General features: G+C 33.0%; 1 protein-coding gene across 50 annotated transcripts in view; it reads right to left on the reverse strand.

Annotated features, from left to right (window-relative positions):
* Positions 1–12,445, reverse strand: part of ANK2 (ankyrin 2) — a 675,434-nt gene that overhangs the window by 138,025 nt on the left and 524,964 nt on the right. For 45 of the 50 annotated variants that reach the window (XM_032292510.1, XM_032292509.1, XM_032292511.1 and 42 more), the window contains 5 exons: positions 12,300–12,398; positions 8,002–8,187; positions 7,591–7,614; positions 4,639–4,737; positions 3,021–3,119 (listed from right to left, as the gene is read on the reverse strand). In XM_032292510.1, the coding sequence (XP_032148401.1) occupies positions 3,021–3,119; positions 4,639–4,737; positions 7,591–7,614; positions 8,002–8,187; positions 12,300–12,398 (507 nt within the window). The remainder of the gene's footprint in view (positions 1–3,020; positions 3,120–4,638; positions 4,738–7,590; positions 7,615–8,001; positions 8,188–12,299; positions 12,399–12,445) is intronic. The other 5 variants (XM_032292564.1, XM_032292560.1, XM_032292563.1 and 2 more) reach the window with 1 other exon arrangement.

The raw sequence follows: 12,445 nt of genomic DNA on the forward strand, positions 1-12,445 counted from the left end.
GGACCCAGAGGGAGGTAATTGAATAATGGGGGCAGATACCCCCATGCTATTCTTGTGATAGTGAGTTAGTTCTCATGAGAGCTGATGGTTTTATAAGGAGTGTCCCCCTTCACTGGGCACTCATTTATCTCTCCTGTCACCATGTGAAGAAGGACATGTTTGCTTCCCCTTCTGCCATGATTGTAAGTTTCCTGAGGCCTCCCCAGACCTGCAAAACTGTGAGTCAATTAAACTTCTTTCCTTCATAAATTACCCAGTCTTGGGCAATTCCTCATAGCAGCATGAGAACTAATACAAACGTTTTCCTATTTCTATTTTCCATGCAAACATATTTCTATTTTCAAAAGGCAAAAGGAAAAGCAAAATATGTTCATTTATTTCAGTAATCAAATATTATAGTTCCACAATTGGCCTCCCAAGTTCAGCACACAGTCCTTGATTTCAGTATTTACCTCCTACTTGATTTTGCATTTGGGATATAAGTTTGTTAGCTGTAGCCAGAATGAAAAGAACTTAGCAATGCTTTTTAAATACTCCTGCTTACAGAGAAAGAAGTATTTCAACTTATGGGGGAAAGTTTAGTGCTAAAAAAGTTCAGTGCAACCATTCAATATTGTACCTAATCCTGGGGTATGCTGGAACCAGCTCATATGAAGTAAGGAGAGCCAGTTTTTGCACACCTCTCCCCAGTTCTGCATTTAGTGATGCCATGTGGCTAACTCTAAACTGACCACTGTAGAAAGATTTATACCATGGAAATCAGCAAAGACAATGCTACAAATCAAGGATTTTTTTAAAAAAAGAACCTATTATTAAACTTTTATCAGAAGACTCTTATTTTCTTGAACTGTTGACTTGCATCTCTGTGAGTCTAGAGACCTAGTCCGTCTTGTTAACTGTTGTTATCTTCAGGGTTCACGGCACCAAGCAGTAACTCAATAGTTATTTATTTAAGGAATAAATGAATGGAATGTTTATATAGTGTATATAATTAAAAAACCTATTGTATTCTTTTTAAATCCTTGAATGAAATTTATTTGCTGTATCTAAAGGCTGCACTATATAAAATATGGCCCAAATATTCCCTTCATAAAAGAAACCAGGGCTTACATTTGATTGTTAACTTGCTCAAGGATAATTAGTTAATCACAGAACTAGTATAAGAATCCATTACTCTTCATTTCTTAGTACCCTTTTTATGAAGATACACTGCCTATTTGGAGCTAGACTTTTTAATTTTATACCCAAATGTCTGTAAGCCACACAAACTAGAGCACTTTTATTAAGTAATTATTGTGGTGACTAATAAGAACAAAATCAACTGCTTCAATAATGAATGAATACTCCAAAAAGCATTAATAAAAGCAATGTGCATCCCTAACACATTGGCCAAGATAAAAATTTTTTGCATTTCCAAAATGCTTTCTTTCCAGTAGTAATCTCATAAAGGGAGCATATAGGAAGAAATTACACTAGCATTGGTGATGTTAGCAATGATGCTATAGTAATGTGCAAAAACTCATTCCTTTACATATAAAAAACAGGTAAGCAAACCATGCAACATAACGCATACTGTTCCAAATTCTGTATACTCACAGTATGGTAAAGAAATAGGCATGCCTACTAAGCAAAAAGTAGATAAGACTCTGATGCAAAAGACAATGGACATCACAACTAAGATTTGACAGAATGCAAACCTCTCCTAGGTGAGGTGATGTAGCCATTCTGGACCAAAAGCTTTAGAGAAATGAGATTAAGAAAGCAAAGTTTCCTGAGGTCATTAAAAATGATAATTTATAGTCTGGGACTGGTATAGATCCTGGAAGCTTACAGATGACAAAGTTTATTAAACAAAAGTGTTTGCTAGTCTTCAGATTTACAAGGAAACTGGATTTGATCTTTACTGCTGAGACTATAAAAACATGAAGTCTCAGAACTAAATAAATTGAAGTTAAATACTATAAGAGACATATTCTATTTCTCATCTTTGATAGACTTTTTACACCACATATTAACAAGGACTTATTACACCACATATTAACATTTTTGGATTATAGGCATATTTGAAGTTTGTTGAAGTCTGTGATTAACAAAATCTACTCCAGAGAATTAATATTGAAATACTCCTTATATGTTTAAGCAATTAATTATATATTGTATAATATCAGTAATATTATCAAATATCAAAAAGAGCTATGTAATTTACTCCACTTTTCCAAAAAAAGGTAAATAATATAGCTAAGAGTTAATTCTTACACAACTTTATGAGGTAAGGGTATTATTAGCCTAAGTTCAGAGAAGGTAAGTAAACTGTCAATGTAATATAACTTATTAATAGTAAAAGGTAGAATTTGAAATCAGGCAGTTAGCCCTCATTCTGTACTTTCAACAACTGCACTCTACTGCCTATCTTATTATCTATTTGCAGTGTATTGCAAACTTGAAATGATATTTTACTTAAGTTTGAAACAAATGAAGGATAGCACTTCTACCAAAATAACATAAATAAAGGTCTAGCATACTAACTGTATGCTTTTCTACATAATAGCAAATCCCTTGCTCAGGTCAGTATAGCATAGCCATTTAAGAAAAATGAATTAGGAATTGAATAGTTACATTCAAAAGATTGTAAACATGTATTAAAATATTTTATGTAAAAGCCACATTCTCAAGCTTAATGTAAGGTAATTAGTTCAGGTACCTGATACTTATAACTACCCCAAACCAAGTTGTGTAAGCCCAGTCTTTGATCTTTGTTTCTAGAAAATCAATAAGCAAAAACTTGAAAAACTATCTAACTGAGGGGCCAACATTTTGCTTCTCTGGGAACTTATGAGCAAATATTAATTTACTTTATGACATGAACCCTTTAAATACTGCATGAGAGTTAAATCAATTCCAAAAAAGCAATTTCCTTGAAAACACAATGACTATGCTTATGACCTGGTGTCTTGAGGTGCCTTCTATGAGGATTGAAAGAAATAATAGTGGTAGAAAATTGAAAGAACAGAGACACTCACCCTAGTTTTGGCATCGATCTGACCGCCTCGATCCAGTAAGAGCTTCACCATGTTTGTATTTCCCCTTTTGGAAGCCACATGCAGAGGAGTGATTCCATTCTATATCACAGAAAGACCAAACAAGAGCTGTTGGGTATGATAGGGCATAATGGTGATGCCTTTGTGTCAAAGGCCACAAAGGAGGTTGTGACCTATGTGGTAATTTGATCCACAGTTTCTACTCTTTCTATGACTTTGTTTTTAAGGAACAAGAAAACACATGAACCACAAAACAATTAGAGAATGAAAAATGGAATGAAACTGCATAACTAAGTTAGTCAATAACTACAAAATATGCGCTGAATGTTCATGCTACAGTCAAGAGACAAAGGGAACACTTTAGTGTAATAGAAACAACAAATTAAAATCTACCTAAGATAGAGCCCTAGTGTAAAGTTTTTCTACAACATCCATGTGCTTAAAGAGTCTGGAATCCTAAGTTTTATGATGCTTAAAAATAGGATACAAATGTTTACATTAATATCCAATATAAAAATGATTCTTAAAAATATCTCCTTCAAGTTGGGCATGGTGGCTCATGCCTGTAATCCCAGCACTTTGGGAAGCTGAGGTGGGAGGATTACTTGAAGCCAGGAGTTTGAGACCAGCCAGGGCAACATAATAAGACCTCATTGCTACAAAAAGAATTTTTTTTTTTAATTAGCCAGGTATAGTAGTGTATGCCTATAGTTCTAGCTACTCAGGAGGCTGAGTCAGGAGGATTATTTGAGCCTATGGGTTCAAGGCTTCAGTGAGCCATGATCGTGCCCCTGCACTCCACCCTGGGCAACAGAGCCAGACCCTGTCTCTAAACAACAACAACAACAACAAACAAACATCTCCTTCAGAATAATTCAGTAAGAAAACAGCTTGAAAATAACACAACATAGTTACAGTGCAGATGACTTCTTAGTACAAAAATATTATGCATACAAATTATATTTACTTATTTTATTGGCTATCACATGTCATTATGGCAAAAATATGTACCTGATTTTTTGTGTCATAATTTTTGAATATTTATATTCTGCATTAACTGTATATTAACTATACTGATTTACTGCAATTATCATGTAAGTGAATTCTTTCTAATAAAAGCATACCATGAAACATGTAACAACATGACACCTTTTACGTATTTTAGTAAGACTTCATATGAACAAACTCTCAATTCATTGAAAACAATTCCCTATCAAATTGTGTGCCCTACAATCATCACAAGACATGCTACTTCTATATTTTATACTTAACATTTTAACCGTTTAACTATTTATTAACATGACTTATCAGGATTCATGGCATGATTGTTAAATATAACTATTCATACTGGTCAGAATTAATGTCCTCCCTAACTATTGGAAATGATTTGTGCATGAGTTTACAACATTCTTATTTTCTGCTTAAGCCAAGATGACTTCATGTGATTTAAAGAAAAAAAAAAATGGAAATTCTAGTATCTCCAGCACAGGTAAGGAAAAAGAAATAAAACCTTTAAGAAAGACATTGGTGTCTTGTTTTTTCTCTTTGTTAAAATACTTACTTACTGCTATCTAGAATGAGAAACTATTTTAATCCATACCCTGGCTGTGAAGTCCACAGCAGCTCCCCGGTTTAGAAGAAGAGTTGCCACGTTGACATTTCCATAGTGTGCAGCTATGTGCAAAGGGGTAAAACCACTCTATGAAAGCAAAGATATGATAGTCAGTATAGCGCTTCACTTATCTTTGTTGCAGCCATTGTATTAGTGAAGAAAGTCACATGGTAACTAACTGTCTGCCTAATATATGAGCAATAATAAATGCTTTAGTAAGATCTTAAATCTTAATGTTATAAGGTGGTACATAACTAAATATATAAAGAGGTAAATAAATATCCTATATTTATTGGCAACACTATTTTTAGTTACCTTAAATATTTATCTATTTATGAGATTTGTTGTTTATGCACAATGTTTCTTAAGTTGGTTTTGCATATTAAAATCAGAATATGATTAAACAACACAAGGTTTCAGCCACAGAATTAATGTATCAATAAAATTTTTTAAATATCTTTTCAGAGAAAGATTCAAAACCCGTGTTTTTGTTTTATTTTTGTTTTAAAAAAGCAGTATTGGTTGGCATTATAATTTTGGAACCATAGAAATATGTTGAAACGTTCTTACAGAGGATATAGAATTTGTTCCACGTCATTTACACTGTCTTGATATTCCTATACCATTTTACAACTGTGTAGTAAGATTATGTTGTTATCATGATACAATAATTAAAAAACAAAAATTAAACAATATACTTGGTATCAATAGGAATATAAAAGAAAGAAAAAGTTCAGCTCACCCCAATTTTGAATGTGAATTAAATTTTACCAATACAATAAAATGTAGTTTAACCAACCAGGTTAAATCACCTACATGGGCATTACAGAACTGTTTACTCTCAAAGTTAATAATTCTGAAAATATCAAATGAAAAAAAAAGTCCCTTTTCTTTCTTTTTCTAATGAAAATCTAGTTGAAAATTGTTGCTATTTTCACAATAGGAGCATATTAACTCTTTTCTTTTGAAGCATATAAACTCATTAAAGCACAAAAAGATCTGATAATTTTTCTTACTCTCCATAATTTTCACCACTTAACAAAAGATTATGGGAAAAATAGAAACAGTTATTCTGCAGTTTTGGGGTTACTTGATACTGCTCTCTTTTACTTGAAATGAACTATGATGTTTACTGTATTGTTTTTAAGAAATATTTTCAAAATTACAATCATTTATTTCTATTGAGTAGATACATAGGCTTTGGTGACTTTGTTTTAAAAACACCCTAAATAAGCATTCAAATACCTTAGGTAATGAAAATTTGTGCTATTTCCATAGCAACATTAGCTACAAACGATTTCTTAGTTAGAGAGAAGCAAGACACAAAATAAGAACAGTAATTATTAATCCAAATACCCTAACTGTGGTCAAGAAATTTTTATTTTACATTTACATCATATCAATATTCATGTCAAAATGGAGAGAAAAATCAGTCCTCAGTCTGGCTGTTATTTTTCAAAATGTCAAATTTTTACATTTTAGGAAATAATTGACTAAATTTGTTTTATTTTTATCTTGATATTTCCTGTCACACAGACATATCCTGAGTGTATGTCTATTATTGATGTTACAATTTAGTTTCAGAAAAACACATTGACTTCTGAGTGAATCATTTTCTAAGTATTTAAATATAGTAATATCATTTACAAAAATAAACTACCTAATTGTCTAATACAGCCTCACTGATCATTCATAATGATATCCAGGCTGTGAATCTTGGATCAGCACAAAACTGGTATCAGTCCTTCAGAGGAACTCTTCCCTGATTAACATGGAGGTAGGAGGTAGAGTCCACATTTCTAGAGGATTAGATGAAGGCGTTTCTCTTCTTTTTACATATTGTCTTCAAGGAAATATGTATAACTCAGTAAAAATCTGCCTAAACTCCTGCATTCACAGTGTTTACAGCCAATATTGCTTTCAAAAATGTATCTTAAATAATTATCAAAAAGCATCTAAGAAATTAAAGGTATTAAAACCAGTTATTAAGATATCAAATTGTATGGTTCCGATTGTGAACAAGTTCCAAGCAGCTGGGCTTTTTGTTGTTGCTTCTGACCTAAGTTCCACGCAAAGGTATGGAACAAAAGAAATAACACAAATAATTCAAGTATACTCTGTGATAATGCTCACAGGTCTACAACCTAGTCATCAAAGAAGATGATAGTCGAAAGAATCCCCTCAGCAAAGCAATAATAGACCTGAATAAATAGTCACTTGTCTTGGAGTAGAGGTTAATTTGTGTAACATACTTCAACAATGTTTGTGTTAGTGTCTCTCTGTAGCAATGGCCGAGGAGAGACTACTAAATACATACATATACAAACACACCACACTGAGAGGCTTCTGAACTTAATGTTCTCATTGATTGATGTGACTTATTTTGGAATGTGGAAAATATACGATCCTATACAAATATTTTAAGACTTACAGGAAAAATCAATTAGTTTGTTCTTGATATGCTCAATATCATCATTGATTATTTACAATGTGGTAAAGAAAAGGAGCATACAAAAAAAAAAGAGAAACTCCAATTAGATAAAAAGACAAAACTCAGTGCCAAAGAAACCTCCCAAATTTTCACTTCCTTAAGACTCTAACCTGAGAATTCTCATTAAGGAAATAAAATTATATCTCTTCTCAGCAATAAGTTAATAATAAAGCTCACTTATTAAAATATATGTTAAGAAAGAGTTTCATTTCATGCTCTAATAAACTATTTAAATAGTTTTACTGATAAAAATAATGCTTCAAATATATGTTACATTAAATATCTTTGAATTATCAGTTTGTCTTCATGATGGGAAACGTTTCCAAATTAATTTCCCATCAATGGAACTTCTAATCATTAGTAGGAATTAGTGAGCATTTATTCTAACTGGACAAAAACTAAAAATAAATAAAGAAAAGGTAAATTTTGGTATAACCACAATACTGTACCTCAGTTGTCCTATTCACCATCATCTGAAGCAGTGTTGTTTGGGAGAAAGAGGGAAGATATTACACAATGCAAAATTACGGAAAGTCAATCTGCTCACTGCAATTGGGTATACTGGTCCAACAAGCCAAAATGCATTCTACTGAAAGATGTCCCCAAGCACTACATAATACAATTTAAAAAATTCTATTAGTTATGACTATAAACAGAATAAGCAGATTTCTAAAAAGCTCAACCTCATCTTTAAAAAAATTATCTTGCATTTAATATTTTAGGGGTCCCCTTCTTTCTGAAATACCTCTGAAAGTCATTTATCTCTTTTTATGACCAGAAATAATTTTGCATTATCACCATGGCCCACTTCTTTATCATCCCCGAGGAGGAATCTGGCAGCCAAAGAGTTCAGCTTTTACCTTGGATTGTACGTCAGCATTGTGGTCATTCTGAAGCAGGAGTGCGGCAGATTTGGTGTCGTCTTTCCTAGCAGCAATATGCAGAGCTGGCAGCCTCACTTTCCCTTTGGTGTCGTTCTCCAGGAGGATGGCCACTGCCTGGTTGTGTCCTTGCTGGAGCGCCACAGCTAGAGGAGTAAAGCCATCCTGGTAAAATAGAAGATAAAAATTGTCTGTTAACATCTTCAGATGCTAGAAATTTAATTCTAAGCAATAATGGCTCTAACTTTTAATGATCAATATTGACAAGCAAAAGGATAAAATATTACTGGGAAGATTAGAAGCAGAGTATAACCAGTTATTCACCATATTATGGAATAGTTTAATCAGACTCTTCTCCTAATTTCTATTCTATGCATTTTGAAAAACATCTGCATTCCTTAACAAAATATACTACATACAGGATATGCTTAAATGTATGATTGCAATTGAAAAATAAAAGTGAGAACCAATCCTAAATAATGCCTCTGTAGGTTAAGCAGAAAAGTGGGAAGAGCAGAAAGAATGGAGACCAAGTCCAACTGGGAATCAAAGATATGGTAACCGAGACAGGGAAGTAAAATATATGATTGACTCTGCAGGTTACTAAATATCTCTGAATGGTTAGGGAAACAACCGCTATGAATGGAGTTGTCTATTGCCAATTCAATTTTGGAAGCTTAGGGAACAATATTATCTAAAACTCTTTGGCAAATTAGGCTAATTTATTAATTATGCTCTTAATAATTGAATTTTATATTATTTAAACAATTTAGATATAAAATTACATGTGCTAGGTAATGTAAAAAAACTGTTTTTCAATTCTAAACTTAAAAAGGCAGAACTTAAAAAATAGTAGCATGGAAAGTTAAAAGGTAGAGAAAACTTAGCAGTAGATAATCATGCTAGAAAACTTGGAAAGCTATATTTTTTCCTCTCTAGAAACAAGTATTCAGTTCCTGGAAAGGTGACAAGTACATTAAAAAAAATAATATATTTTTGGCTCTCTTTATGTGAAAGAAAAAAATCACCCTAAATCCACAAAAGTTGGAAAACAAGTCTGAAAGTTAGAAGTTTCCATTCACATAGAGAAAAAAATGAGGGCAATTGTACAGTAAATTTAAAGACTTGCATTCTAGGCTGGGTGCAGTGGTTCACGTCTGTAATCCCAGAACTTTGGGAGGCCGAGGTGGGTGGATCACCTGAGGTCAGGAGTTTGAGATGAGCCTGGCCAACATGGTGAAAACCCATCTCCCCTAAAAATACCAAAAAAAAAAAAAAAAAAAAAAAAAGCTAGACATGGTAGCTTGTGACTGTAATCCTAGCTACTTGGGGAGTTGAGGCAGAAGAATCACTTGAACCTGGGACTGCATTCTGGAGATGATGGTAATTTACTATAATTAAACTACTCAATTTTTTTCCAAGAATAATATTTTTAAGTAACTGCAGGTTTTCGAGGAAAAAAAATTTCAAGTGTATTGTATCATGTATGCAGTACCAGAAATAATTTTTTTAATAATAACTGAATTTTAAACACATTACTTAACAGAATGGAAGAGTAAAGCATGTAGTACCTTAAGATGAAAAATAGTAACCTGAAATTAGAAGTTTCTTTGGCACAAATTAAATGTGAATGAGAAAAGCACAGACTCATTATCACATACATATTTAAATGTATTACCTCCTGCAGCACTGTGGTAGTTTATATTGAAAGAGTGTGAAATTAATTTTTTTCTTAGAGATGAGGCATTTGCTCACAGAACAGAATGTCATTAAAAAGTTTTAGGCCTTTAATTTTGGTAGCATTTAGGAAGAAGGAAGAGAGTAGAGAAATGCTATATAAAAACGGTGCTGGAGAGACTGAGAACTTCTTTCTGAGAATTTAACCTTGGATCTTCATCATGTAGATTTTATTTTAATCTATACTTCATGGGATAAGGCTAAACATTTGGAATGATTTGTTCAATTACCACAACTAAAAGGAAATCCATATTAAAGTTCAGTAGCTTCATTTTTCATATTTTATTTACCAATGCTAAGTGTTATAGTTACGGAAAATTTTTAAACTTTAATTATTTCTTCTCAATCATGAATTTCATTGCCACATTGAATAATCTCACAATCACTTGGTTTTAAAGTGATCATAATGTCTTGATTAGTCATTAATTTTTGCAAATTAGCTACCAACCAGTTCAGGAAAAGTGCCTTCTTTAGGCATAGTCACACATTTGCGCATAAGACTGTAGAAGGCATTTAGCAATATAACACAGGACATCAAATGGCAATCAACCATACAACCCTGTAAATATATTATTTTTTTTTACAGAACGATACACTAAAAATGAATATGTAAAGATTCGTCCATATATGTGTTTTTTAATAACCATTAGTGCAAGCAATGAGAGTTCTATCAAACTTACATATTCAATCAGAGAAAAGTAACTTTAGTTGTCTAAACAATTTTCTAAAATGAAACAAATAATAGGTATATAATGTGTCTAAGTTAAAATTCAAAACCTCACATGATTTATTTGCAAAAGACACATTCTTTGTGGAATCAGAGAAGATTTTAACTTTCTGGCAACAGAGTGTAATGTGGCCTCTACGAATGCAATGTACATAAAAGGGCATTTTTGGAACTAAATGGGAAATGCTACAGTAAGTAGTCTAGACCAAAGGAGCCAGGAGCCATGAGACAGCTGGGAATGCCAGCAAGCCAAGTTTTCCTAAATCCTACACTAGAAACAGTAAGTCTATTTGGTAAATAAAAGCACTCTAGAGTAAAAGGTTTCATCTGGTAAATGATTCTGCTTTCAAAGAAATCAAAACCAAATAAAACAAATATAGATTTCCTTATTTTGATATATTTTTCAGAGGCCCTGATGCAAAGATGCAGTCTCATATTGTTACCTGAGCTCTGCCTGAAGATATTCACATGTTACTCATGGATAGAACTAGTGTCTGAGGGGGAAAAAAATGTCCCAATCATAAAAATCACATCATATCTAAGTGGCAAGAGTATAAGATCTGCGCGTATTAAATAGAGAGCTCACAAACATTTCGTACCGGGTAGTTGTGTTTTCTAGTCATAAGTAGGAAACATGGTCTCATTAATAGTGATTTCTTGGGTTTTTTTTTAAAAAAAAACTAATGAGAATAAGCTGTCAGAAAGTTGTTGCAATTGGCTCCATAAAAAGTTTTCTCCCAAAGGGACTGGAAAAGCATTTATAAAATTTTAATGGCCTCTCCTTCTAACACAGTATATAAGGGATTTCACGCACTAAAGACTTAATTTTCCAGAAAGGAAGCCATATTAGACATTACAAATTATATTAAGATAGTTTCTGAGTAACAAGCATCCACCAATCATCTTTCACTTCAGGTCAGGAGTTTTGAAATTTTATCAGTGAGGATACAAAATATGAAATAGAAAAAACCACCCTGGTATCCTCTGGTTGAAAGAGATGAGGAGAGGCTTGTCTCCAAGGAGCTCTCTTCTTCTCCTCTTCCATCTTGCCCACTCCCAACCTTCCAGTGACCCCAAGCACAAGGGCTTCTGGAGCATCACTTGAAAACACTGCCCTAGATAGTCATTGAACTTGCTCCTTAATCTGCCTAGGCAAAAATGAGAAGGAAAATACAAAGCAGTTTCTACTTATTAGGTGGGCATGCTTAGGAAAGAAAACTGATGTTCTTTGGGTCCCTGCCCACTCCCACTTCTTATGCCCAGATGTCCTGAAACTTTTTAAAACTAGACTGATTTTAGACATTCTGTTCAGTTGTTGTCATAATCAGACACACAATCATGTGTCATACTTTGTGCTTCAATAAGGTACAGTGGTTTTTCTTGCAACATTCTTCATAAAACTGTTTTAACACAGATACTTATGAATTATTTCTGATGGTAAAAAATTGTTCCTTTAAGAAATTATATTGGATCCTAACAAAGATAAAATATTGATGAAAAGAGATGAGTCGAATTTACTGCAATCAAACTTTAGAACAGTACAAAGCTCCCAAAAAACCAGAGGATGGAAAATTGATGGAAGCCTGATTTTATATAACAATAAATAGAAATGAATCCAAAATGAAGGCATAAACTGATGGAACTCTGTGCACAAGCCTGAGTCATTTGTTCACAGCCACTGTTGAGATTATAATAGTAACATGAACATTCCTAACATATTTTAGACAAAGCAATGGAGATTATTTGCAGCCTGATATAAAGAACATGGACATTAAGACCAAAGTATTCAAGATGTTAGGGCTGACAGTCTTACCTCTGTAGCAGTGCTCTGATTAGCTCCATTTTCCAGCAAATATTTTACAACATCAATGTGATTCTCTTGGGCAGCCATGTATAAAGGAGTAAAGCCATTCTGAGGACAAGCAATAAAAAAAGACATCTTCAATCATTTGTAAAATA

The sequence above is a fragment of the Sapajus apella genome, unplaced genomic scaffold (genome assembly GCF_009761245.1).
Source record: "Sapajus apella isolate SASKATOON/1434 unplaced genomic scaffold, GSC_monkey_1.0 scaffold27, whole genome shotgun sequence".
Taxonomy (NCBI): domain Eukaryota; kingdom Metazoa; phylum Chordata; class Mammalia; order Primates; family Cebidae; genus Sapajus; species Sapajus apella.